The 26,710-nt window shown below is 50.7% G+C and overlaps 1 protein-coding gene across 18 annotated transcripts in view; it reads right to left on the bottom strand.

The window, feature by feature from the left end:
• ep300b (E1A binding protein p300 b) overlaps positions 1-26,710 on the bottom strand; it is a 41,384-nt gene that overhangs the window by 5,666 nt on the left and 9,008 nt on the right. Inside the window, exons 3-28 of one of the 18 annotated variants that reach the window (XM_064315825.1) lie at positions 23,568-23,744; positions 23,021-23,336; positions 22,540-22,653; positions 22,005-22,229; positions 21,482-21,590; positions 21,223-21,357; positions 20,981-21,098; positions 20,137-20,425; positions 19,800-19,877; positions 17,760-17,845; positions 17,311-17,445; positions 16,300-16,785; positions 15,861-16,091; positions 15,291-15,471; positions 13,340-13,491; positions 9,767-10,006; positions 9,201-9,289; positions 5,998-6,108; positions 5,353-5,409; positions 4,479-4,556; positions 4,238-4,314; positions 2,178-2,328; positions 1,653-1,799; positions 1,260-1,373; positions 741-906; positions 271-438 (exon numbers count right to left, since the gene is read on the bottom strand). In XM_064315825.1, coding sequence (XP_064171895.1) covers positions 271-438; positions 741-906; positions 1,260-1,373; positions 1,653-1,799; positions 2,178-2,328; positions 4,238-4,314; positions 4,479-4,556; positions 5,353-5,409; positions 5,998-6,108; positions 9,201-9,289; positions 9,767-10,006; positions 13,340-13,491; positions 15,291-15,471; positions 15,861-16,091; positions 16,300-16,785; positions 17,311-17,445; positions 17,760-17,845; positions 19,800-19,877; positions 20,137-20,425; positions 20,981-21,098; positions 21,223-21,357; positions 21,482-21,590; positions 22,005-22,229; positions 22,540-22,653; positions 23,021-23,336; positions 23,568-23,744 — 4,230 coding nt within the window. The remainder of the gene's footprint in view (positions 1-270; positions 439-740; positions 907-1,259; positions 1,374-1,652; positions 1,800-2,177; positions 2,329-4,237; positions 4,315-4,478; positions 4,557-5,352; positions 5,410-5,997; positions 6,109-9,200; positions 9,290-9,766; positions 10,007-13,339; positions 13,492-15,290; positions 15,472-15,860; positions 16,092-16,299; positions 16,786-17,310; positions 17,446-17,759; positions 17,846-19,799; positions 19,878-20,136; positions 20,426-20,980; positions 21,099-21,222; positions 21,358-21,481; positions 21,591-22,004; positions 22,230-22,539; positions 22,654-23,020; positions 23,337-23,567; positions 23,745-26,710) is intronic. The other 17 variants (XM_064315829.1, XM_064315832.1, XM_064315833.1 and 14 more) reach the window with 17 other exon arrangements.

The raw sequence follows: 26,710 nt of genomic DNA, 5'->3' as shown, positions 1-26,710 counted from the left end.
CTTCACCTCACAGCGCATTTATAATGGCTTCACCACAGGGACTTTTACAGGAAAACCCTGAACCAACCCATGGAAAACAGCAGAGCACTCCGTGGGGAAAAAAAAGAGACATCCCAGTGAAAAGGGCCAAAATTCCTTATGTAATGTACACTAACCAATAAACTTTCCCTGCTATTTGTCACAGCCAACCTTCCCCACAGATCCAACAGGTCCTATTAGAGAGCTCAATGGGATGCTCTCTGGTCCCCTCCCCACAGTCCCACCACTCACATCGATGCTCTCGCTGGAGGTACTGTTCTCCTCCCTCTTCCTCTCCTCCTCCTCCTGCTCCAGCTCCTTGATGCTCTCCTCCAGGACGTTGGGCCAGAAATCACCCTCAAAGTAGGGCAGCTCCTTGGCACTGGTCAGACGGTCCTCCGTTGCCTGCTTGAAGATGTCCTGAGGATAGAGGTGCCAGACACAGTTTTAACAACATGTTAATGTTAATGAGGAGGTACGGAGGAGAGAGGAGGTATGGGTTAAGAGAAGAAAGGAGGTATGGGTTAATATGGAGGAGAGAGAAGGTATGGATTAAGAGAAGAAAGGAGGTATGGGTTAATATGGAGGAGAGAGAAGGTATGGATTAAGGCATGGAGACATGGTATGGGGTAACGAAGATTAAACGGGCGTTAATATGAGACACCCAAGCAGCCCCTATTCTTTAAACTTTTTGATGGGATTCATTGGCCCCAGCCGCACACCTTGTAGTCGTGCACGATGCGCTCGGACACGGCCTTGTCCAGCATCTTCTTGTACCACTCCTGCAGGCGCTTGGGTTTGGGGATCTTCTGGTCGATGGGGTGACAGTGGAAGATGTAGTCGTCCCCCTCGCTGGGTGGACAGGCCCAAATGTGACCCGTTGTAAAGCTGAAGACAAGGGAGTTGCATGCGTCAGTCCCACAAGCCCTACACACATTGGTTACAGACCCATTTTTGCCTATGTCAACAAAAAAAGTGACCATGATGACCTAAACCATGTGGCAAGCACACAACTTTTTAGACATGCTTAACAGTCCTGCTAGGACACACTAGATGGATATTCATAAATATATAAAAACACTCAACTGAATACATTATTTTTTCTATACGATGGTATATACATTCTCAGGGATCTCCAGGAGGTTTTCAAAATTTCGGCTAAAAAAAAAGTTATTTATGAGTTAAATAATTGGAGATCTTTGAGGCCCATCTGCGGCAGGACAGAGGTGCCGCTCACTCACCCAAGCTTCTTCACATACTCCAGGTACCCGATGAGGATCTCGTGGTAGACACCCGTGCGCAGGTGGCGCGGCTGAAAGAAGTGCACACTGTCCAGGTAGGAGATGTAGACCCGCCTGGACAAGAGGAACGAAAGGAGGGAGGGAGGCAGAGTCAGAGAGAGAGTGAAAGAAAAAGTGAGAAACAGCTGAAATTCCTGAGCGATGACCAAACAAGGGACATCCTAGGCTCTTCAGGACTTGAATGTGGACCTTTTTTTACATGAACCTCTCACAGTAAATTGAGTAATTTATCGGATTTCAAATAACATGCCAATCTGACTCGGGACATGGGCACGGAGAGTTCCAACTGGTCAGGTGGGGCGGAGGGGAGGGGCTCAAGTAAGGCTTTCTGACCTCTGGTTGGGCGGCGGGCAGTCCGAGCCGTACTCCTGCACATGCATGCCGAAGAAGCAGACGTCGGCGCCGTCGATGTCCTCGAATGCAAACAGCGCCTTCGTCCTGTAAGGGAAGGACTCCGCCATCTCCCCACTGTCCACAAACCTGCAGGGAGAGCAGACAGAAAACAGCCGTGATTTACAAACGGCCGTCATTCAAATGGTTTCAGGAAACCGTCATGTACCATGTCAAGTATGAATAGCCCTCCTGGAATTTAAAAAAAATTATGATACGTATTAAATGTATGCTGTCCACACTCACTCACCTTTTTCCTGCATCTTAATCACCAGCACCACAACTAGTTTGTCCTGATTTCATCATGTCTCCCGAATGTAATACAAGAGAAACGGCGGCTGTACCCCCTTCCACCGCACCCCTCTAACACCAAGACCGTTTTCTTCTGCTAAACTTAAGGTCTCGTGCCACACTCAGCCTCCCCCTTCACTACCACACCATCTCCTCCATGTTCCACATGACCCTCACCTGGCCTTCATGCCTGGCTTCACCTCCACCACCTTGTCGGAGACGTGGACCACACGAATGGTGACATCGCCGGATTCCGGGTGGTTCTGCCTCCTGAGGTACTCGTTCACTCTTGTCTCCAGGAAGCTCCCCAGTTTGGTCTGGGGTAGCCCTGCGAAAGAGGAAAGAGAGGGAGACCAAACAAGGGAGGAGGAGGGACAGGAGAATAACGGGAGGGAGGCAACAGAGAATGAAAAGAGAAAGATGGAAGGGAAGGAAAAAAGAAATGAGAGAATCCGGTTAAACATGAAGGGGGCCACGTGGTCAGAGCTAAAGCCCCTAGCCCATACACGAGGCAGGGGTGTAAACAAACACAACCAGCCCAGAAACACTGGTTCTTGTTAGGTGAACACAATTTCCCACCCAATGAACAAATGAATCTCCCCACAAACCGCCTCGATCCATGTTCAGCACATGAACCACCTAGGGCCTTTTGATCCAAGCACCTTAGATGAAGAAAAACTGACTTGACAATGAAAAGGGACCGGTTCTGGTTCAGGCTTCATATAAAACAGAAGCACTGCAGGACCTGGCAAAGCAATGATGGCAACTTCACACAGCCACATAGCTCCAGCGGTCGATGGGCTGTATTGCACTGAACACAAGAGAAATAGTTTGTCTTTACGGTCTTCCATCAGGTGGGGTCCATGACGGCGGTCTGCTTGTTGTGCTACACAATAAATTTCCCCAGCCATTAGGAGCATGGCAGGTATGAACATCCACTTACTTTATTCCTCCTCACCTGTAACATCCATTAACACCTGTCGAAACTGGGTCTGTGTGTGTAATGTCACTGCACAGATATCCACCCCCCCATCCCCTACCCTCTTTTGGTCCACCCTCTTCACCATCCTACCTGCTTCTCTTCGCCATCTCTATTGAGGGTGGTGGGGGTGGGGTGGGGGGGGGTGTTTATGGGATAGCTGGTCAGAATTCAAACTAGAAACGGGGTATTGGGGAAGGACCAGGAACATGACCTCATCTCCCTGTGTAGGCGTGCTCTGGAGTACATGTGGTTCTTTCTCCATTTTGTCTATTGAATAAAGCGCCCAAAATTCTCAAATCGCTGCTTGCTTCGCTTCCACCCCACCCCCGCCCCCCACCGCATCATAACCCCCCTGGTCCTTCACTGTGACGAAAAACCCAGTGGCCGAAAAAAAAAAAAAAAAAAAAACACCCGACTAAATCGGTGGAGGGAGGATGATGTTGCAAAGATGCTCCGAGATGGAGCGCAGTGAAGCAACATGCCTCCCTGGGGGGGGTGCCCGCATTCCTACACACAAAACAGGATTCCCAAAAACGCCCTCCAGCGACTAGCCTTCAGCGCGCAAACGGAAAAGCTGTGGTTAACAGACACTGTGCAGCAGCTGACCGGCGGCCGCCAGCTCTCTGAGCGCCCGCTTCTCTCACAAGACGGGCGTCTGAAATGAAAAGATAGTTTGTTACATGTTGAGTTTTGCGACCATATCATGGGGGGGAGGGGGGGGGGGGGGGGGAATGTATGGGGGCAGGTCTGGTAGAGGGGAAAAATTTTAAAGAAAAGCGAAACCCTTCCAGCTGCTAACAGAATGTCTTGTGAGGTAATGTGTCTCTTCTGGAAAGGGGGGGTGCAGGGTTGCGTTTACGCCCCATTACTCAAAAAGGGTACTGAAGAAAAAGATAAAAGCATAAAAATGGGAAAGAAAATGTCTGATTACAGAAATAAAATTTTAAAAATCCTTGTGTATGCGTACACTGAAAACCCCTAAGCAGATAACTACTGTGTATTACAGTGTGTGCCTGTACGTACGTGTGTGTGTGTGTGTGTGTGCGCGTGCGCATACCCGCGCGCACGTGTCTGTGAGTGTGTCCATGCACACGTTAGTCACAGCACACCTAGGAGGAGTTTGAAATTAGAAATTGAAATTAGGAATGGAGGGAAAGTGAAATGGAAGGGGGCGGGAGGGGGAGGGGGAGGAGACGGACACACAGAGCCCCATGGGTGATGACGGTAGATGAGCGCCCCCCCGGTGTTCACTTACTCCACTTACTTTTGGCAGCATACTTGTTCTCTTTTCGGGTCTTATTGGACTTCTTCAGGCAGCCGTCGCACACAAAGCTGCGGAAGAGACGAGGGGGGGTTAGACGGGTACTGCTCCGCAGGAAAGGGACGTGGGAAAAAGAGGAGAGGAGAGGAGAGGAGAGGAGAGGAGAGAAAACCAAGAGTGCTGGGAGAACGGAAAAAACCAGAGGAGGTGGTGTAAGAGAAGGGGCGTGGCTCACCCTGACGGCCATATTGTGTCATTGTGCAGGACACAGATCTGATGCATTTTACGACCGCAGTCGATACATTCCACAAGTCTGTAGGGACAAGAGACAGACAGTCAGTCAGACAGACAGACGGACAGCACACATTACCCAGGGCTTCTACACTACAAGAGGCCTAAAAAAACAACCCAAAACCACCCTAACTGTCTTATTTAAGCAACACCTGGAGACTGTTCACATCTGCATACACACTAAAACTCTAACTTAAAAAAAAATAATAATAAAAACTACTACGCATGTGTGAGCATTCAGCCCTCTGGAGAAGCAGATCGGTCTCGGCAACGCCGGTTGGAGGAGAGAGCACACGCACACGCACCTGGGAGCACAATCAACCCAGGTGCTTAAAGGTGTGCTTTTCTCCACAGTTCAGGGCCCAGGAGCGCACACCAAGAGAGTAGTTCTTCATTTAGTTTTTGTTTGCGTGTTTGTCTGAGCACGACAAGGAGGTGAACCGCTGCTGAGAGGCTGGAGGAGCTGGTCGGCTAAAAAGCCGGTAAACTACGAGCGACAAGCTGAAAAGCTGCCGCTCAATTTCGCTTTCTTTTGTCTGTTATTTTAGTCTATTGCTTTCGTCTGGAACCCCTGAGGGGGAAGGGTGAAGGTGTTCGTTTATTCGTTTTTGTGTTGATGTCGTTGCGCTCTCCCGGTGCACACCTGGAACTGCCGCACCTCCCTCCCAGGGGTGTCACACCGGCGTGTGAGACCGCACGTACAGCCTTATAATACAATTCATACACCACATAAACAGAACCAAACCAACTTCACATTTCATACAAAGGTAATAAAATACGAATTGTTAGGGGGCAAAAAATTATTAAAAGGTTCGTACAATTCAGGGTCCAGTGTGTCATTCTTCTTCCTTTCAAACTGGTCTTTGCTGATGGATCTGTGAGGAGAGAGAAACCCGGCACAAGCGGCTCGTCAGAACCAGAGCGTGTCCAGCTTCCATGTTAGACTCACTACGACCAGCCCCCACACACAGCACAACGGCCAACGGCCACAGAGCTAAGCAAGGGTAACGTACATCTACAGCCCCAATAAGGCTACTGCGCTTCTGCAGCCAACATATTACGCGACTGCCAACATCCAGTTTTATCAAAGGGACGCACAGGAAAGCGCATTTGCTTACACGATGAGTTAAAATGAGTGAGCTACAGACAGCAGAACACGCACACACACCGTGAAACACAGTAAAACCTGCAGCCCTGCAGCAAGAAAGAGAGGAAAGGTTAGAAGTAGAAAAGCTAAACTGAGAAAGATTCGCAAATGAAAACTGAACTAAGAAAAGGTGAGAGGAGAGGAGAAGCAGTGGGAACTGAAGACACGGTTCAGAGTAGGAGAGGAACACATTCTGTACACACTCCAGCAGTGGTAAACACGGGAGAAACACTGGTGGTACACAGGTAGACTAACACGTATGGGAGGTGAGGGGGTGGGGGGTAGGGGTGGGGGGAGGGGGACGCAGATTACTCACGTCTGAGGCTGGGAGGGGTCGTCTCCCAGGGACACGCTCTCGCCCTGGATTTCGTTGAAACACTTCTCACAGAAGTGGTACCTGTCAGCAAGAAGCCCATATTTTGGTGAACTACACCGTTCCCCACAGCACAGCCAATCACAGTGAGGGCAGGAAGAAGCAGCCACCAATCAGGGCAGGGCAGGCCAAGGGGGGCGGGCACACAGGAGGAGCAGAGGGCGGGGTCGTCGTCAGGGCAGCCAATCATGATGCAGGATATTTTGGGGGTTTTGTGTGTGATATTTCGGAGTGGACGATTGGTCACAGCAAAGCAGGCCAATGCAGACATCACAAGCGTTAAAAGAGGAGGGAGAGAAAGGGAGAAGAGGGCGATGGGAGGGAAGGGTAAATGAATATTAAAAACGTGTGAAAATAAAAACGTTACAGACCAGACGAGGACAAGGGGACGGATGGCAAGGAGGGGAAATGGGCAGGGAGACACGACAACATCCAAGATAACACAAAGCAGAAAGCCAAGGCAAAGCACAGATTAGCTTCCAGAGTCACTGAGCAAAACAACATCACAGCTACGACAGTAACAGGAGAATTAACTGGATGGGCGGGGCGGGGTGGAGGGGCAAATTAAAATTTTAAAAATGAGCAAATGAAGAAATATAAACAGATACAGGTGCAACAGGGTTCCATAATCTCCTAAGTCCATTTTAAAGGTGGTCCCAATTCATCTTCCCATGAATCATTTCAGAAGCTAAATTGCGAGCTGAAGCAAGGTTTGTGCTAGCCGTAAGCTCCAGCTTGGTGGCCTCGCATTGCGCGGTCTCTCGCCCAAAGCTCGCAGGGGGTCTGCGCAGCCGGCTGCCCAATCACGTGGCCACCAAACCAAGCAAATGAACACAAACTGCAAGACGATGCTTTACCGGCGAACTCGCGGGTTTACGCAAAGCGCAGCGAGCCGCGTGTACAGACCCGCAGCGGACGGCAACGCCAATCACAGTCCCTCTGGGAAACGGCTCGGCAGCCAGCCGCGCTGTCCCATTCCTACATTCTACTCCCGCCTCACTTTTTCTGCTATTTCAGTCCTTATCATTTTTTAAAAATGATTTTCTTTGCATGGTCTTCTTGGGCAGAAATCAACGTGCAAGTGTGCACACGTGCCGCAACTGCGTGCAAAATACAAGCAAGAACTTGCACAAGATGACTGCCCCCTCTACAGGGCTGCCATCTTCCATCAAAACTGACAGAGCCAATTCATGGCTTAACATTATTTAATGACATCATTAATCTCCATTCTAGGCCTTCAGCTTGCAAACTGCCGATGTCATTACTTTCATATGAAAACACGAATCGAGCAATGCAAGGGACCAACTTTATAAATGCCAAGGTTCTCTAAACAGTGACAATAAGATGGAAACAGGGTATGAGGGCAGGGTAAGCATTCATAGCTAAAGCCAGACAGTCAGCTGATAAAGACAGACATTCTCTGGAGCGGTTAGCTGCAGGATGTTAGAAGATGTTCAGGTGCGCAGTGTTCGTGTCAGTAAGTGCAGAGTCAATGCCTCTGGGAAGGAAGATGAGAAGCGATTGCATGTCCCAGCCGTTTGTTAGACACCACCGGGGAAAACAGACAACTCTTAGCAGGTCACCTGTAGCGTAGGCTAAGCGCTAGGAAGGTAATGGGCTTGCTGCCCCAGAGGTGAATGCAGGTTTGAAGCCTGTCTGGTGGGACACAGCTGGTATACCCACGAAGCAGGTCTTCAAGGCTTCAGCATGCTTCAAAACGAACCGGTTCGCACAACGCGCTGCCCAGCCACACCGGACGGTGTTGTTCATGCCTCTTGTCCAAAGCAGCTAAACTCGACCGTGGGCCGAGAAGCTGTCCGTCATAGAGAGGGGGCGGGATTATAATGGGAAGTAGCTATAGAAAGTTGTCGTAGGTACGAAAGGTTTTGCAGTTTGTGATCTCCATCCAAGAACTTCCGGGTGTCTTCATAATCGTGACCTGAAGAGTCATCAGCGGTCGCTTTCACACGATTCAGTTAGTTTTCACGCAGAAAAAAGTAGCCAAAATGCAGTAAAAAATAAATTTCAAAATTTTTTAAGAAATGCGTTCTATAAACGCAGATATATAGTGAGGTCTTTTATTAAAGGTGATGACTTGAACCCAAACTTCAACCAAACCAAACCTTGAGCCAATCATCTTTCGTTGTCTGACATTTCTGTTGATCAAAGTATTTACAGTCATTGGTAGCATCATGTGATTCGAAAAGAAAGCGCTTCATTTGAATGAAAAGTCAAAAACGAGATGTCATGCTCTAGCTAGCTTGCTCAACGTAAATAAATTAAAACGGAAATCGCTCCTAGGGTTTTTTAATAATTGCCTGTGTGGCAAAACTGTGCCAAACCATTATTTGAATCTTATTTCATCCCACTAATCCCAGTATTTCATTGCGCTCCTCTTACAAGTGTCATAATGAAATCATGAAGAAAATACATTTGTGTTATTCCACATATTTAGAATAGTCCTGCGTTCCAAAGATGCAGCATTCAAAGGGCGATGACCAATGGTCATATAAATGCACACTGATGAACTAACTAACTCAGTGTTTCCTCCAAGCGGTTCAATGTGAGCGGTGTAGCTCCATTTCTTCTTCTTCTGATGCAAATTTGCAGACCACCTGAAACCATACCCAATGCACACCTGGCCAATCGTCGCGGAAACCTGGCGCAGACTGTTGGTTTCAGGTGTGTTGGTTTCAAAAAACGTTCCAAAAAAAAAAAAAAAGTTGGACGCAGACCCCCCAATCAGACCACCAGAAAGGAGCTTTCCAATGCTATCCGACATTTCCAAAAACCAGTTCATTTGAAGCATGCAGAAGCCTTCAGCCTGAAGCACTTGAGGGAATGTCCAGTGCAGATACAAGCCAGTTCCCCTGAAGACCTGCCAGGCATGGCATCACTCTGTGTGTGTGTGTGTGTGTGTTAGGTGTGTTAGCGTGTGCGTGTGTGTGTGTACATGCACACGTACGGGAGAGGTGTGCACACGTGAGAGGTCCGTGTGTGTGAGATGCGCAGGTGTACACAAGGGGCAAGTGCGAATGTGTGCATGTGAGGTGTATGTGGTGTGCTTGTTTGAGGTGCGTATGCGTGTGAGCATACGTGTGTGTGTGTGTGTGTGTGTGTGCGTGTGTGACTGATCAGTCACTGACCTGTTCTGGTAGCTGAAGTAGGCAGCGTCGCGGGGGATGGTGCACAGCTGCTTTCCATAGCAGCACAGGGTTTGAGGAGAAAACTCCAGCTGCAGGATGGAGAGATGGGAGGAGGAGAGAGGGTCCAGAGGTTAAGCATCATCAAGGCAAGTAGCTGGGAGGAAACAGCAAGAGGACCTCCTACAGCAACATACATAGCACTGACTTCACTAAAACCTTACAGCACTGACCCCGCAAAACACCTACAGCACTGACCCTGCTAAACACCTACAGCACTGACCCTGCTAAACTCCTACAGCACTGACCCTGCTAAACTCCTACAGCACTGACCCTGCTAAACTCTTACAGCACTGACCCTGCTAAACCTCTATAGCACTGACCCTGCTAAACCTCTATAGCACTGACCCTGCTAAACCTCTATAGCACTGCCTCCCACCCTGACTGAGCCACGTCTACCTCTGAAAAACCTGCTGGTTCCCTTTTAAAAACACATGCAGGCAGATAGAGAGATAGAGAGAGATAGAGAGAGAGAGAGAGAGAGACAGACAGACACCGTCCCGCCTCACCTTCCTGCCGCAGCAGTACCCCAGGCCCTGCATGACGGGGTCGATCTCCTGCTCGAACACCTCGGCCAGCTTGGAGCAGTACTTGTAGACGCGCGAGGTCTTACGGTTGTACAGCCAGGCGTTGTTGAACATGAGCCAGATGTCGTCCACGTACTGCCAGGGCTCCTGGTACTGGCCCGTGTCCAGCTTGCGCTTGATGGTGGACAGGTCCATGGGGTTCTTCACTATGTCAAAGTAGTCCTGGGAGGTTGGTGGGTTCCGGGGCAGTAGTGTCGAATTCAGAGGCACGATTGGGCAAGGAGAGTTGTGGGGGCGGGGTCAGAGAGTACATTGGCAGGCAGGGCAGGTTGGATTGGTTTTGGTGAGATTGGGTGGGCCAATCGGAAATGGTAGAAGGTGGGGTTGTTGGCAGAAGACGGGATCGTTGGCAGAAGATGGGGGTCATCGTCATTGTGGATCCACAGCAGGGGAGAGAAATGCGGGAGGGAAGAAAATGTTGAGGGCTGCAGACAGGTTCATGAGCAGACAGTAAAATAACAGTAATCCCTTCTTTCCATAACCTTGCACCCTTTTACAACACAAGGCCATCTCAGTCAACTGATGAACCTGGTAGTGTGAAACAAACAAATTTCACATTAAAAATGTATAACCACACCAGACAATGCCACTTCAACAGCTGAAGTAATATTTTGCTACTCTGGTGTGAAACCTGGCTTCCGCTCGTTTGCAGAAATAATGAAATACTGTGAAGTAGCGCAAGATGGGGTGCAAGGTTGAGGCGAAAGGAAGTGCCGACATTCATTGTGCGCACGCACGCTGGCAGTATCTGCTGTTAGCATTCACTGGCCAAGCAATGGACAGCAGAACACAAGCAGAGCCCTTAGAGGCCAGCGCAGCGGCTCACTACAGCAGACACACGAGCAGCGGGAAGCATCATCAACACACCGGGACACAGTCACCGCAGAGCTCCCCCCATTGCCAAAGTGCACCTGTGCAGGGACTGGGAGTGCCCTGGACTTCTCAGCAGGGAGCGCCGTCACCACTTACACATGATATCAAAGGGTCGGGGGGAGGCGGGGGTGGGGGCATGTTTAAACATGAAATAAGTCACTGCTAGTAACAGATGTGTAACCAAAACATGAAAGATGTCGTACAGGGAAGTCCCTGTGTGGTTCTGAGGCTTTAAGCCATTTTAGAGATTTGAGATTTTGAGAATGAACTTCAGTGGGGGGGGGGGCACAACACTGGGGCAATGGGGGGGTGAGGGTTACTCTGAGACCACTGTGAAGAAGTGTGCCAAAATCAAACCCATGGACAAGAGAGAGAACCATGTCCAGAACAATGCCGCCTCTGTGATCACTGGCTGGAAGATGCACTGTTCGGCACAAGGCCTGTTTCCAGGCAAACGCTGACTCAGGTCTTCCAATAAGAGGTGATGCCCACCTGTACTGATTAGCCCGTCTCCCAGTGCTACGTTTGGGTAAAAGTGCCAATTCTTCCCCGGATTATGAAGTGATAGCTGGAGGAACTAAACCAATGAGAGGAAGTGGAGAGTCATGCCGTCCCCATGTTCAAAAAGCCTCCTGTCCTTGGACTTAAACAAATGAGCCCAAGTCAAATCTTTCCCCGGAGAAACGGGTTCTGCTACAGAAAACCCTGCAGTTCCTGTTCCTCAATCCCTCCAAGCAGCAACACAGACGTTTACTAAACACGACAACAAGACTCGGCTTATGCACAATACGTGCAGTGATCTGGCGAGTACAGTGTGTGTGTGTGTGTGTGTGTGTGTGTGTGTGTGCGCGAATGCATATGTGAGTGGGAGAGAGAGTCACAATTGGGATGCTGAGGATGTTGCGCCTGGTCTCAGACTAGATAGTCCAACGTGTCATAATACAGGTCTGTTGGCGTTGAAGAGAAAAGAGCAACCTGCTCCAGTGACTGCATGGAGGTAGAACGGGACAGCAGAGAGACAGCTCCAGCACCCTGCTTCTACTGTGAAGCACTCGGCTGTAATGTCCCGGGCTTGACTTTGGCACACTTGAACCAACAGCGGATCTCACACACAATCGACTGCAACACAATACTGATTACTGGCCAGGAACTGTCTAGAAAGCTTGCATTGTAAAAGAAGCATTTGCAATGAACACAAAAGAAAATGATTTCAGATTAGAATTCTAAAATAAATTTTTAAAAAGCTTAAAAGCTCAGGGAGGGGAAGCTTCAAAGCTTGAGGTTAAAAATGAGATTAAATTCAATGAAATAAAATAAAGCAATAGGCTAAAAACGTCAAATGGCTTCAACGCAGACTCTCTGCCAGGAACACAGTGACCGGCGCTTTGATGCCAAATGACTGATAAGTGTGTACGTATGCTGGTCCCCTTAATGACACCCAGCACCCCTGCTCCCTGGTTCACTTCTTCAGAGAGATCTGTACACCACTCAGGAGTTACAATGTGGGAGGGGTGAAACAGTGTCACGTGTTACACCAGCGACTGGCAGCCGGGTGGAACTCTGTTCAGGAGTTCCCAGCCGAGGCTGACGAGTTGTAAACTCTGTCACTGCCAGCGACACTCCATCGCCAGGCAACCGGGTCACCGGGCAGCGCTAATGAAGCCGTCAGCATTCCGCTAATGTCGGGGCTTCCGCTTCTGCTCGGCTTACCGCCGTGACCTCGGGAGGGGCGGGAGGGGGGCGCGCAGCGGCGACCTTCTCCCCGGAACAGGGCACAGCGAATCCCCAGGGCGCGTCACCAACCAGATCACCACTGCGCGGCACACGCCCAAAACCCCCCCTGAAGTTTTACCCGTTTCAGCGTGGTTTTTAAAGGGGTTCAACAGCGTGATGCTCCCTCCGTAAGTGTAACAGGGCTGAGCATTGCAGGCTTACAGCAGAGCCTACAGGACTGAAAGGGGGAAGTCGGGGCAAGAGACGTTTTTAGTATTGCTTTATTTTATTTGATAAAAAAAAGTTCTGAATTTTGGGGATTTTTTTGCAGTGAAATGAAAGACTTGAAGCAAGCGAGAGGCTCACACTCATACACACACACACACACACACATACATATCCTCAGTCTGTGGGCCTGTGTCACTCCGATGAAAACCTGTATGATCCATGCACTCATAAAAACACTGACACACACACACACAGTCAAACATCTTAAAAACACAAACGCACTCTCACACACACACAGTCAAACATCTTAAAAATACAAACGCACTCACACACACACACACACAGCCAAATCTCTTAAAACACTAGTTCACACACACACACACACACACACACACACCCAAACATCTTAAAAACACAAATGCACTCTCACACACACACAAATCTCTTAAAACACTAGTTCACACACACACACACACACATACACAGTCAAACTTCAATTAAATTATACACTCAACTGATATCCGTTCCCTTTCACTCGTGAAATGGAGAGAGGTATGGAGGGAAAAAAAGGGGTGAAGAAAGAAGAAACAGAAAGAACCAGAGAGGTCTCTCAAAAAAAGGAAAAAAGGAAAAAAGAAAAAAAAGAAAAGGAAGCGAATCGAAGCCAGGGCAGTCCCTTACCAGGTTAGTTCGGTTACTAGTTCGAATACGTACGGGTATTCCCAGTAACTGGGGGTCCACGGGCTGGCGGAAGGGCAGAGACTCGGGGTCCTGGCGGTACAGCGCCTCCAGCGTGGGCATCAGGGCCTGCCGCAGCTCCTCGGGCTTAAAGACTAGCGCACAGAGAAGGGACGCGGTTACGCACCAGCGATACATACTGCTCAGTTACAGCGATACGCACCGCTCAGAGTTACAGCGACACGCACCGCTCAGTTACAGCGACACACACCGCTCAGAGTTACAGCGACACACACCACTCAGAGTTACAGCGATACGCACCGCTCAGAGTTACAGCGATACACACCACTCAGAGTTACAGCGATACGCACCACTCAGAGTTACAGCGATACGCACCACTCAGAGTTACAGTGATACGCACCGCTCAGAGTTACAGCGATACGCACCACTCAGAGTTACAGTGATACGCACCACTCAGAGTTACAGCGACACCACCACTCAGATTACAGCGATACGCACCACTCAGAGTTACAGCGATACACACCACTCAGAGTTACAGCGATACGCACCACTCAGAGTTACAGCGATACGCACCACTCAGAGTTACAGAGATACGCACCACTCAGAGTTACAGCGATACGCACCACTCAGAGTTACAGTGATACACACCACTCAGAGTTAGTGATACGCACCGCTCAGAGTTAGTGATACGCACCGCTCAGAGTTAGTGATACGCACCGCTCAGAGTTAGTGATACGCACCGCTCAGAGTTACAGCGATACGCACCACTCAGATTACAGCGATACGCACCGCTCAGAGTTACAGCGATACGCACCGCTCAGAGTTACAGCGATACGCACCGCTCAGTTACAGCGATACGCACCGCTCAGTTACAGCGATACGCACCACTCAGAGTTACAGCGATACGCACCGCTCAGTTACAGCGATACGCACCGCTCAGTTACAGCGATACCACCCTCAGTTACAGGATACGCACCGCTCAGAGTTACAGCGATACGCACCGCTCAGAGTTACAGCGATACGCACCGCTCAGAGTTACAGCGATACGCACCGCTCAGTTACAGCGATACGCCCCCACCCGCTCAGAGTTACAGCGATACGCACCGCTCAGAGTTACAGCGATACGCACCACTCAGAGTTACAGCGATACGCACCGCTCAGAGTTACAGCGATACGCACCGCTCAGAGTTACAGCGATACGCACCGCTCAGTTACAGCGATACGCACCACTCAGAGTTACAGCGATACGCACCGCTCAGAGTTACAGCGATACGCACCGCTCAGAGTTACAGCGATACGCACCACTCAGTTACAGCGATACGCACCACTCAGAGTTACAGCGATACGCACCACTCAGAGTTACAGCGATACGCACCCTCAGATTACAGCGATACGCACCGCTCAGAGTTACAGCGATACGCACCGCTCAGAGTTACAGCGATACGCACCGCTCAGAGTTACAGTGATACGCACCGCTCAGAGTTACAGTGATACGCACCGCTCAGAGTTACAGCGATACGCACCGCTCAGAGTTACAGCGATACACACCGCTCAGAGTTACAGCGATACGCACCGCTCAGAGTTACAGTGATACGCACCGCTCAGTCACAGTGATACACACCGCTCAGAGTTACAGCGATACGCACCGCTCAGAGTTACAGCGATACGCACCACTCAGTTACAGCGATACGCACCACTCAGAGTTACAGCGATACGCACCACTCAGAGTTACAGCGATACGCACCACTCACACAGAGCAACAGACTTACGTACCACTCGCAATAACAGCGATATGTACCACTCAGTTACAGCAATGCATACAGTTCACAGTGCTACAGCGATACGCAGCACTCATAAACAGCAATGCATACCGCTCACACAGAGTTACAAAGAGAGAAAGAGATACTGAAGAGGTAAAACATGGCCACCCTACTTTTCCTCTTGCTCTGAGCGCTGGCCGGGGAGCTGTGCGCGCCGGATGCCCCTGACCCCTCCTCTTCCCCTTTGGGCTCCACCTTAGGCTCCGGTTTCCTGTCTTCGCCCGTTGCCCCTGACGACGACGTCTCCATGGGCTCCCCTTTGCATCCGTCACCACCCGATTCTTCCTTCTTCACCTGGCGGGTCACGGGCGGAGAAGAAAATGGTAAAACTGCTCTTCGCTTGGAAGGCCTTCAAGAAGAAGCTCGCTGACTTCCACACGAACGCTCTACCTTCAGCTAAAGCAAAGACCCTGCCTGTCTGCACACCCACTGCGACTGCTGCACAAACACCACGCACGTCTCCAGAGCCAACAACGTTCGGCGTGCGCAAGACCCGGTGTTGGGAGTTCCGCAGACCTCAGCTCCACTGAAACAGCCTGTCGCTCCTTAAGCCTGACGCATCAGTGTTCACTTCCGCCTCGGCCAACTCACTCCTCTCCCTACACCATTCCCCATCTTTCCTTCCCTTGGCTTCTTTATCTCCCAGTCTCTCCCCACCCTCTCTGCATCCCCCGCTTCCTTACTTTCACCTCTGGTTTCTCCTCAGATTTGTTGTCTTCTTGCTTCATGCCCATTTTTCCCGAAGGCTTTCCCTCCATCTCCGCCTCTTCCTCGTCCTGCTGCTTCACCTCCATCTTGGGGTCGAGGGGGGCGGCGGCGTCGGGCAGAGCCTGCTGGGACCCCGTGTCGGCGCTGCTGACGGACGCGGGCGTGGAGGCCTGGCCGTCCGCCGTCAGCGAGGACTTCTGGGACAGCTGGGGGGGGACAGCGAGAAGGGCAGTGAATTCTGGGAAATGACTGAATAAATGCATTAAAGAGAAGGAGCGGGGGGGGGTGGTGCATGCGGACTGCAGGTAAAGGAACGCTGAGAAGGAGCAGGAGGGAAGGCAGGCACAGTAAGGCGCGTGTAACGTGCCAGTGGGACGGTCGTCCCCGCCAAGTCCCGCGAGCGGCGGTACTCACCGGAGTGCGTGGGAGTTGGGGCGGCAGGGGAGCGCTGGGGGCGGGCGCGGAGGAGGTGAGCCCGGGCTGGGGGGTTGCGGTGGCTCCGCCCAGCTGCTGCTGCTGTAGCTGGGCGGGCTTATCGGAGCCTAGCCCCGACCCCATTGGCTGAGGCATCTGCTGCTGCTGGGGGGCAGGAGGGGCCAGCTGAGGGGGGTTGGGAGTGTGGGGCTGGGGGGTCTGCGAGCCTGCCAGCCCTGGGGGCGTGTGGTGCGGCGTGGGGGTGAGGCTGCGTGCGGGGGAGGGGGAGTTCTGCCGGAGGGGCGGGCAGTGCGGGTGGGAGTTGGGCTGCGAGGAGTTGGAAGGCGGGGCCAGGTTAGAGGCAGGGCCTACGCTGCTGGGTCCCATGGAGCCCACTGAAGTCCCGCCCCCTGCCCCTCCCACCGAGCCGGGCTGAGCCACCGGGCTGCTTACAGGCAGGGAAGGGGGGGTGGGCATCTGGGCCTGCTGGGGGGAGGGCAGAAGGAACAGATGAGGGGGGGGGGGGGGGACAAGATGGAGGTTATAAGGCATGAGGCGCACCCATCAAACCATGCATTCTGCAACACACGTACACTGACAAGAAATGTGTGGGGTCCACGTTCTGTGCGTGTGTGTCTGAGGGGAGGTGTACAGGTGTGTGTGTGTCTGTGTGTGTGTGTGTCTCTGAGGGGAGGTGTACAGGTGTGCGTGTGTGTTCTGAGGGGAGGTGTACAGGTGTGTGTGTGTGTGTGTGTGTGTGTCTGAGGGGAGCTGTACAGGTGTGTGTGTGTCTGTGTGTGTGTGTGTCTCTGAGGGGAGGTGTACAGGTGTGCGCGTGTGTGTGTGTGTGTGTGTGTGTGTGTGTGTGTGAGTGTCAGAGGGGAGGTGTACAGGTGTGTGTGTGTGTCTGTGTGTGTGTGTGTGTGTGTGTGTGTGTGTGTGGGTGGATATCTGAGGATAGGCGTACAGGCGTGTGTGCTGCTGTCTGTTCTGAGAGAGGCTCCTCCTCACCTGTGTCATGCCAGTCTGTGCCCCAGGCTGTGCCATACCCACGGGGCCTGACCCGGGGAACTGCCCTGGGGGCAGGTACTGGTTCTGCAGCTGAGCCACATTGGGCTGACCCATCCGCGCTGTCCCCATTCCCATCTGTGTGAGAGAGAGAGAGAGAATGTGTGAGAGTTCATACAAACGTACACACACACACGCGCGCTAGTCATACCGGATGTGTGCTTTGCTTCTGTGCAGAGCACGCTTTGACTCAGCCACACTGGAACAGCCGAGCACCCTGCTGCTCAGCGTCTGTGCTGCACACAGGGCTTGGACAGCTCCTTAACCTCCACATGAAACCGCTGCGTTCAGTATAACGGCCAGCGGTGTGCACTGCAGCACCTCGTCAGAACTCAACCCCTGAGCAAAGGGCACAGGGTGGGTGGGGGGGGGGGGCAGGTGGAGGTGGAGACCTGATTGAGGGACGTGCCCAGCTGGAGAGGAGGGGTAGACCTCTGGCCCAGAGACTGCATTCCCATCTGACTGAACTGGTTCATCCCTGAAGAGAGAGGGAGAGGAGGAGAGGGGCGAGGCTGAGCACAAACCAAAGGGTACTGTCCAATCACAAGAAATAACAGTACATTCACAAAAGTATTATAAATGTATACTGTATACTTAAAATCCACCTTGAGTGTTCATTAACCTTTCGTTCATATTCTGATCAAGTATATCTAGAAATGTAATATTTAAACTAAAAATATATTTTTTTATAAACTAGGAGCGATTTCTGTTGTAATTTTCTCATGTTGAGCAAGTTAGCTAAAGCATGACATAGGTTTCATTTAATTCAAATGAAGCACTTCCTCTTTGAATCTTGCTGTGCTACTAACGACTGTAAATATTATGATCAATAAACCACACAAAGGTCAGACAAAAAGATTAGCACGAAAACAATGAAGAATCCTGCATTAATGCACATGCTGTCTGTTAAATAAAATGCATCTATGCTAGTTATGTCTCATATTCGTTTGCAGTCTTGCGAACATAACACGCAGTAACACAGCTGGTCAAATTTCTGTTTTACATGCAATTCAACATTTAAAACAGAAATACATATTGGAATTAGAGATGCAAATTTCGTGCAATTCTTTTAATTGATCAACACCCATTCATTTATTAATAATGATTAACTGAAAAACTTAAAATCGACTATATGGCCTATAAAACAAATGACTAAAAATAGGCCTACCAATTAATTTGCAAAGTAAAATCTAATCACTGGTGTTAGGTTATTCATTGAAACGGTACACTTAAATTTAACCAATTAATCAAAATTAATCTAGAAACATTCTTATTAATGATTAACAGTTAATTAACTGTTAACGTGCTTAATTTGAATGTATTCAAACTTGTGTTTTTTTATTTTATTTTTTTAGAAGGAATAATTGAATGTCATTTTTTGCCAATGCCAACAGCCCCAACACACACACACACACAGAGCACGGCTTACCATTGCACAACTCATAAGTGCAAACAGAGCCGTATACACATAATAGCACTCCACACACCCTAGAGCAGTGACGAAACTGACACCACACACACACACAGCACTGGCCAAACCTGGGAATGATACACACACACCCACCCTACACACACACACAACCCTGACAGATCACTCACACACACACACACACACACACACACACAGCGCTGGCCAAACCTGGGAATGATACACACACCCACCCTACACACCCACCACACACACACAACGCTGGCCAAACCTGGGAATGATACACACACACACACCCTACAGACCCACCACACACACACAACCCTGACAGATCACACACACACACACACACACGCACACAGCGCTGGCCAAACCTGGGAATGATACACACACACCCACCCTACAGACCCACCACACACACACAACCCTGACAGATCACACACACACACACACACACACACACACACACACACACACACACACACACAACCCTGACAGATCACACACACACACACACACACACACAACGCTGGCCAAACCTGGAATGATACAACACAACACCTACAGACCACCACACACACACAACCCTGACAGATCACACACACACACACACACACGCACACAGCGCTGGCCAAACCTGGGAATGATACACACACACCCACCCTACACACACACAACCCTGACAGATCACACACACACACAGTCTTAGCTGTTCTGAACACAAATATTGTGACCTATGATCAACAGTCAAGAGGCAGACGCACTGAGCAGTGCTACCTATACTAGTGTGCACACAGCCTGCATGCATGCATGCGTGTGTGTGTGCAATCAGACATTTAACTGGGGTTTTAGGCTGCAATCCAGCTCAGGAATGTGCTGAAGAGAACAGACGAACCGCATTGGATCTGCTGATGGGAGAGGCTACGAGCTCCACTCCAGAATGAGAGAAAGCGCGCAACCGACTCGTTCGCGTGGGAGAGCGGCCCAGCTGGGCGGGACCTACCTGCAGGGTTCTGCATCCTGTTCACCATCTGATTGGGCACCGTGGGCCGGACCAGGGAGGGGTCAGAGTGAGGACCATCTTTACAGAGGAAGACACATCCCATTAACAGGGCTCTATGCTAAAGTTTTTACAAAGATGCACACGTGCTCCTACGATGAACACATTTAGGAGCGCACTAATGCATCCCAATTAGTATGTGTGTGATAACTAAAGAAATGATTTAAGAGCACACCAAATTTCAGGACCTTTTAGTGATAAAGGGGGAGGGACTACTAGGGCCCGTCTACACTGATCCAGGATCATTGTGAAGATGGGGGGGTGCATGAGGTTTACTCACTAGGGGGCTGGCCCAGGCCGGCGGGCCCCTGGGGGAGGGACGAGGGGGGCTGGCCTAAACCGGCGGGCCCCTGCGGAAGGGCCGAGGGGGGCTGTCCCAGGCCGGCGGGCCCCTGTGGTAGGGCCGAGGGGGGTTGGCCTAAACCGGCGGGCCCCTGCGGGAGCGCTGTGGGAGGCAGGCCGGGCTGCGTGGGCATCATGCCCTGCTTCTGCAGCCGCGTCCTCCGCTTCTCCTCCAGCTCCTTCTGGATCTTATAGATCTTCTCTGCCAGGAGGTGGTAGTACTCCGCCTAAGGGGGGGGGGGGGACACATGCAGGATGAGAAACCAGCTGCAACACAGCATTTCTGCAACACTAACATTACCAGCTGCAACACAGCATTTCTGCAACACAAACATTACCAGCTGCAACACAGCATTTCTGCAACACTAACATTACCAGCTGCAACACAGCATTTCTGCAACACTAACATTACCAGCTAAAACACAGCATTTCTGCAACACTAACATTACCAGCTGCAACACAGCATTTCTGCAACATCGTAACATCACCAGCTACCGCAATGTCCCTACAACGCAGTTACCATTCCAAAAATTTGGCGATTTAATTCATAATTTATATCTTTTAGAATTACCAAATGAAATTAAATAAACATATTTCGCATGTTGGATAAGTGAGAAATTTTAACTTTAAATTTGTTTGGTATTCAGAGTGACAGACGTTAAACTAGGGTGTTAGCAGTTAAAACCGCTGGACACAGAACACAAACGTATTTTACTCAATCCGCACTGTCCCACCGACCCCAGGAAGAGAGACGGGGAGGACCGCTGTCACGCGGGACGTACCCTGCTGTTGGCGGACTCGTACATGTCTCCCTCCACCTTGCGGGCGTAGGCCACCAGGTTCTCCATCCGCCGGTCCTTCAGGGCAGCCGGGTCCGGGGTGGGGAAGATGGCCTGCACACTGCTCAGAGGGAGGGGGAGAGACAGAGAGAGAGAGCTGCTGGTTATCTCCCCTGGCTGGCTGCCCAAAAACATGGGAAACCCCCCCCTGCACGGGAGGGGGCGTTAGGGCGGGCGACACTCACAGCTTGTGCACGAGATGGTTGCGCAGGTCCTGGGTGATGTCCTCGTGCCAGGACTTCCTCATGCCCGCGCTGGTGGGCGGGGTGGCAGTGGGCAAGGAGCCCATGTTCCCCACCCCACTGCTGTCATTCATCAAGCTGGGGGGGGGGAGGGGGGGGGGGGTAGAGAGTGAGAGGGGGTTACAGTGCAGCTAAAGCTGAGGAAAGCATTCCTCCCCCCCACACACAGCCGTTTACGGGTGCAGCGAAGCCTCCTACACACCTCTGCGCGTTCATGCTGGTGTGAAGCATGGCGTCCTGCAGCAGGCTGGCCTGCTGGCTCGAGGGCTGGGATCCCACCCCTCCGTTCACACCCATGGGGTTCCCTGCAGCTGAGGCGGGACAGAGAGAAGAGGTCAGGTGCCAAACGCATCACTCACTCACACACCCAAAAGCTTGATCACATAGAGACCAAGCATCATCTTGTCATTACTGCACTTCAACCACAACCACCGTTAGGCCATTAATGTCTTTTAAGAATAAAACATCCGTCTGCAATGACAGAAGTCAAGACCAGAAGACAAGGGGTAGAACCAGCCAATAAGGAAGTAATACACAACCAGTAGCACGCAACCTAAAAAAAAGAAAAAAGAAAAAAGCCGTCTTAGGCCACTGTGCTCCTAACTGTGGAATCCACACCCAGGGGGCGTGGCTCCCCTTCAAAGACACACTGTGTGTCCTCTCACTTCCTTCCCACACGCGACCTCAGTGGCCCCGCCCCCCTCAGCCCCATCCCGTCCACTCACCCATGGCGTTGAGCGACCTCATGCCAGGCTGGACGGGCAGGGAGGACTGGGCGGGCTGCGGGGCCATCTGGTTGCCCTGGTAGGTGAGGCCCAGGGCGGCGTAGGCCCGCTCGATGGAGCTGGGGTCGATCTGGCTGGGGGGGTTCAGGCTGGACGCGCTGGGCTGGCCTCCAGGAGCCGCCCCCAGAGAGCTGCCCAGGCCCACCGCAGCCCCGCCCAGGAGAGCTGCGGGGGGGGGGGGGGATCACAGGAAGAAAAGAAAAAGAGGGAAGGGAAGAAGGCAGAGGTTAAAATCTGCAATACACACACAACGGTAAGTTCATTTACCAGAGGCTCTTTTGCAAAGCTTCCTACAACACAAAGTGCACAAGCAAAGTCTCACAGAAACAGTGTTTCAGTGAAATCGCCTGAAAAGCTCTGTGTAATACAGGCACTCAGACGATGAAACAACTGCAGCCTGCTTTCCTCAGAGCTGTCCGAGAGCAGCAGAGACTGAGACAGACAGACAGATGGACAGACGGACACAGACACTCACACTGCTGATTTCTCTTGTCCCCGGCGTTCTTGAGCGGCAGGCAGACGGGACAGTCGTGCCGTGTGCAGTTCTTCCAGTGCGAGATGATCTGTCGGGATGAGGCACAGTGGGCCACTGAGGCAGAGAGGGAGGGAGGGAGAGAGGGAGGTGCGTTAGACAGTCTGTCTGTCTGTCTGCTGGACACGACGGCTCAATGGAGCAGTGTGTGAGTGAGGAGTGCGTGCGTGTCTGCGTGAGCGCGTGTCTGCGTGAGCGCGTGTCTGCGTGAGCGCGTGTCTGCGTGAGCGCGTGTCTGCGTGCGTGTGTGTGCGCACGCATACTGTGGTGGGGGCGTGGCAGGATACCCAGAGGGGCAGCGCGAGTCAGAGACAGATGAGACTTCCCACTTTTGTCAAGTCTCCCTGGTACGTGCAAACTCTCACACACACAAATACAAACACACATGTGCACACACACACACACACTCTCTCCTCTCGCTCACCCTGGCAGGACTTGCCGGCCTGGCAGTGGGTCATGTGGTTGAGGACGTTCTTCATGGTGCGGCAGTGGGGCAGGTTGCACTGGCGCACCTCCCCGTTGGCCTGCTCGCGCCGCTGGCACTTGTGGGCGTGGAGCAGGAGCACCAGCTGCTGCTGGATCAGCTTGCGCTTCTCCGGGTCGGCAGTGGGGGGCGCCGAGGCGGAGGCCGCCGAAACGGAGCCCAGCCCGCCCTGTGCGCCAGGGCCGGACGCCATCATCCCCCCCGCCCCTCCAGCTCCCGTCGCCCCGGCAACCACTCCCGGGGACTGCTGGGCCGCCTGACACAGCGGAGAAAGAGCGGTTAACTCTGAGAAATCACTGGAAACGTATGTTAAAATCCACGCGCGCACACACTTTATATTACATTTAATAGGAAATAAGTTCTATGCATATCAAAAATGATCGCTCCCAATCACTTATACTGGTGAAAAACAGACAATTGCCAGGCAACGCGAACTGCCGGCTAAAGGACAGACAGGAGGCGCGCAGGACAGACGGACGCTCCTCACCATGCTGGCCATGCCCTGCACGGGCTGCGTCTTCTTGTCCAGGTTGAACTGGGCCATGCTGTTGGGCAAGCCCGCTTTGTTCTGAAGCTGCGGGCCCAGCCCGGCCCCACCCAGCCCCTGGCCTGCAGGCTGTCCGTAGGGGGCGCCGTAGGGGCCCGGGTTACCCATCATCCCCATCTGCAGGAGAGGGGGGGAGGAGGTGGAGCAGGAGTCAGGGGGTAGGGAGAAGGGGAGCACAAGGAGGGGAGTTATTAATGGTAAAAGGCCGGGAGGAGAGAAGAGGCAGGGAAATCCATTAAGAAAGGCCGCGACTGTTCTGAACTACAAGCGCGACCGCCTCATAGTTGGACAGTGACGTTATCTCATGCTAAAGAAGCACCACTGAATTGCACATGCAATTTCCTCAGGAATACCAACTAAAGCCTGCAGTTCACCAAGAAGAACATCTGCATGTCACAGAACGCTTACGGTTTCAGAATGACAGAAACATTACGCAAGCAGTCTCACTCACGTATGACCATCATCTTCAACATCCAACACGCTGAAGGACTTTACACTGCATTTTAGGCCCTTTACACCGTTTACATTCCAGAACCATTTACACCGCTACATATTTACTTAAACCATTTAGGCTGAATATTTCACACAAGGAGTCCAGTAACAGTGGCCCTCTGGGGAATTGAACGCACAGGTTGCCGAACCATTATGCTACACCGCAGAAGTTAGCATGAAGAACGCACAGCAACACGACCTGCCTCAGAGATCTGCACAACAAATAAAACTAAAAAAAAAGAAACACTCCTACATTCCCAGAAATATTCCGTGGGAGCCACAATTAACAGGGCTGCGTCCTCCATCAAAAAAAAACAGATGCATAAATAACCCAGGCCCACAATTTAATAGTATTGTTTCCTTCAAAACAATTGAGCACTGGTCAATTAGGCACATAATGGTTTGTTCAATGAAGTAACTAAAGCTCATTTGCAACAACAACGCACTTATGCTACGACGCATCCAAAATGGCCTGAGCTGGCGACACTGAACAAGCGGCTGGCTGTGCAGAGCCAAATTGATCAATGCGGTGCATGAGTTTCCAATCTGCTGAACCTCCCATTCCTAAGGAGGGAGGCAGCACTGCTTATTTGTTAAGCGGTGTATGAGCTGTGTGAGGGGGAGGTTCTGACAGTAGCTGTTCTGGCCATTAGAAGAATTTTACCCAAAGATGCAAAAACAAACAGCGCAAAGAACCAAGATTAGCGGAGAAAACGCACTCATCACCACTCAAGGTGCACTTCCCCAGAGAGCACGAGTCTAAGCCGAATCTGGACAAGCCCACGGTCCTGATAATGAACACCATTATGCACCAAAGCCAGACCACAGTGGACCGCACCTGACACTCGACCGGCTTTGGATTTGGACGCTGCAGAGACGCACCGAGCGGTACCAGAGAGGCCCAATCCAGATCAAAAGCCGCCCACTGGACTCAGCCAAGACAGAACCTCGTCGTCCCAGTATCCACAAGACCCCAGCGGGAGTTTCGCTGACAAGCCATGTTCAATCACTGCGCTTTTGAGCTGGATTTTCAAACTGGTCAGAGGAAAAGAGGGCACACTGTTCAATCTACCCCAGCAGAGAGGAACTCCTGCACTGAGCATTTCATTCAAGCAGCTGTCAATTATCTCATCATGTGTGCCGCAATTCACTGCACACGTCGCAACAAACGCGACCACCGTTAGTGAGCAAAGTGGCTTTGTGTGACGGGGCTTCACACTCTTATCAGGGAACTAGTTTAACAAAAAAAAGACAAGACTATTCGCCTGCAAACAAGCAGTGAATGCTGACTAGGGAATTTTTGCATGTCCTCAGTTTTTTTTTTTTTTTTTACTTTTTTTTTTTTTTTTACTTTGTACAAGAATGCCAAGATCTAAAGATATTTTTTCCTTGTTAAAGAACACACACTGCGAAAATGCATGGTGGCATACGTGGATGTAATGTTCCAAGTATGAGGAGTGGGAGAGAGAGAGAGAAGGGAACACTAGAGTACTGGTTACTGATGGAACCCTGTGAATGCTAGGGTCCAGCTGTACTTCGATAATTGATGTTTCGATATTAAGGTCATTTAAATATTGGCAATATGACAGTTTCACTAATACTGAATACAGCTTTAAGAATTTCACAATCCTTCATTTAAAATCAAACAGAAATGAATGATGTTCACGCCACACCATCATTCCCAGTCCCAGCCTAAAGCCATCCAGGTTTCATCAGCAGACGTCAGGAAAACTTTAGTTTTAAGACTTTTAAGATTCTATTTTTTCAATCCTCACGCAGCTAATTTATTCGAATGCTTAAAACGGAGTCCAAGCCAACTCATCCCAATATAAACATAGCCCATTTTTCTTTCGCTTATTTCATAACCCCAGAAGCATAACCCTCTCATTCGTAAACACTAAGACAGTCTAACCATGAGATTGGATTTTACTTTAACTACGTCAAAAGTATGCTCAGTGACAATGACTGGCAGCTGCTCCATATTACTCTTCCATTCCCCTGATCAGAAAAAACCATAAAACATGCACCGCAATACACAACAAAAGCAAGGCTTAAACAGAGTGTATGACTGACAGCCTAAATATATTACAGGTCACTAGGAGGGCGTGTTTTACTTCTGAGGATGTTCAGAAGGTATGCCCCATCAGTATTCACATATGCAGTCAATATTCAGAGGGTGTGTCAGACTTAAGCTGCACGTAAGCCTGAATCAGGATATTATTTGGAGTCGACTGTACAAAGTGACTTGAGTTGGCACTTAATTCCCCAAGTCCCAGTATTATCAAATGATAATAAGAAACATTCGGCTGCATTATCAACTGTTAGGTTACAATACAGTTACTCCAAATAACTGAAAAAGTGGGAGGTAAAACATAATAGTAAAAGTATAATAAAGTTCATTGTTACCAAACCAAGTAGTGTTTTCATCCCATTGTACATATGACCACATGCAGTGGTTCATTACACAACATTAAACATATTCAATGTAGATAAATTCTATTGAGAAAATAAATAAATAAATAAATAAAATAACAGTGAACATAGTGAATGTATTGCGATGATGAGTATGGGAGTGTTGGGGTGAACTGGGG

This window comes from Anguilla rostrata, chromosome 17, assembly GCF_018555375.3.
Source record: "Anguilla rostrata isolate EN2019 chromosome 17, ASM1855537v3, whole genome shotgun sequence".
NCBI lineage: Eukaryota > Metazoa > Chordata > Actinopteri > Anguilliformes > Anguillidae > Anguilla > Anguilla rostrata.
The sequence above is the reverse complement of the archived record's forward strand: the minus strand, read 5'-3'. Positions and strand labels throughout refer to the sequence as shown.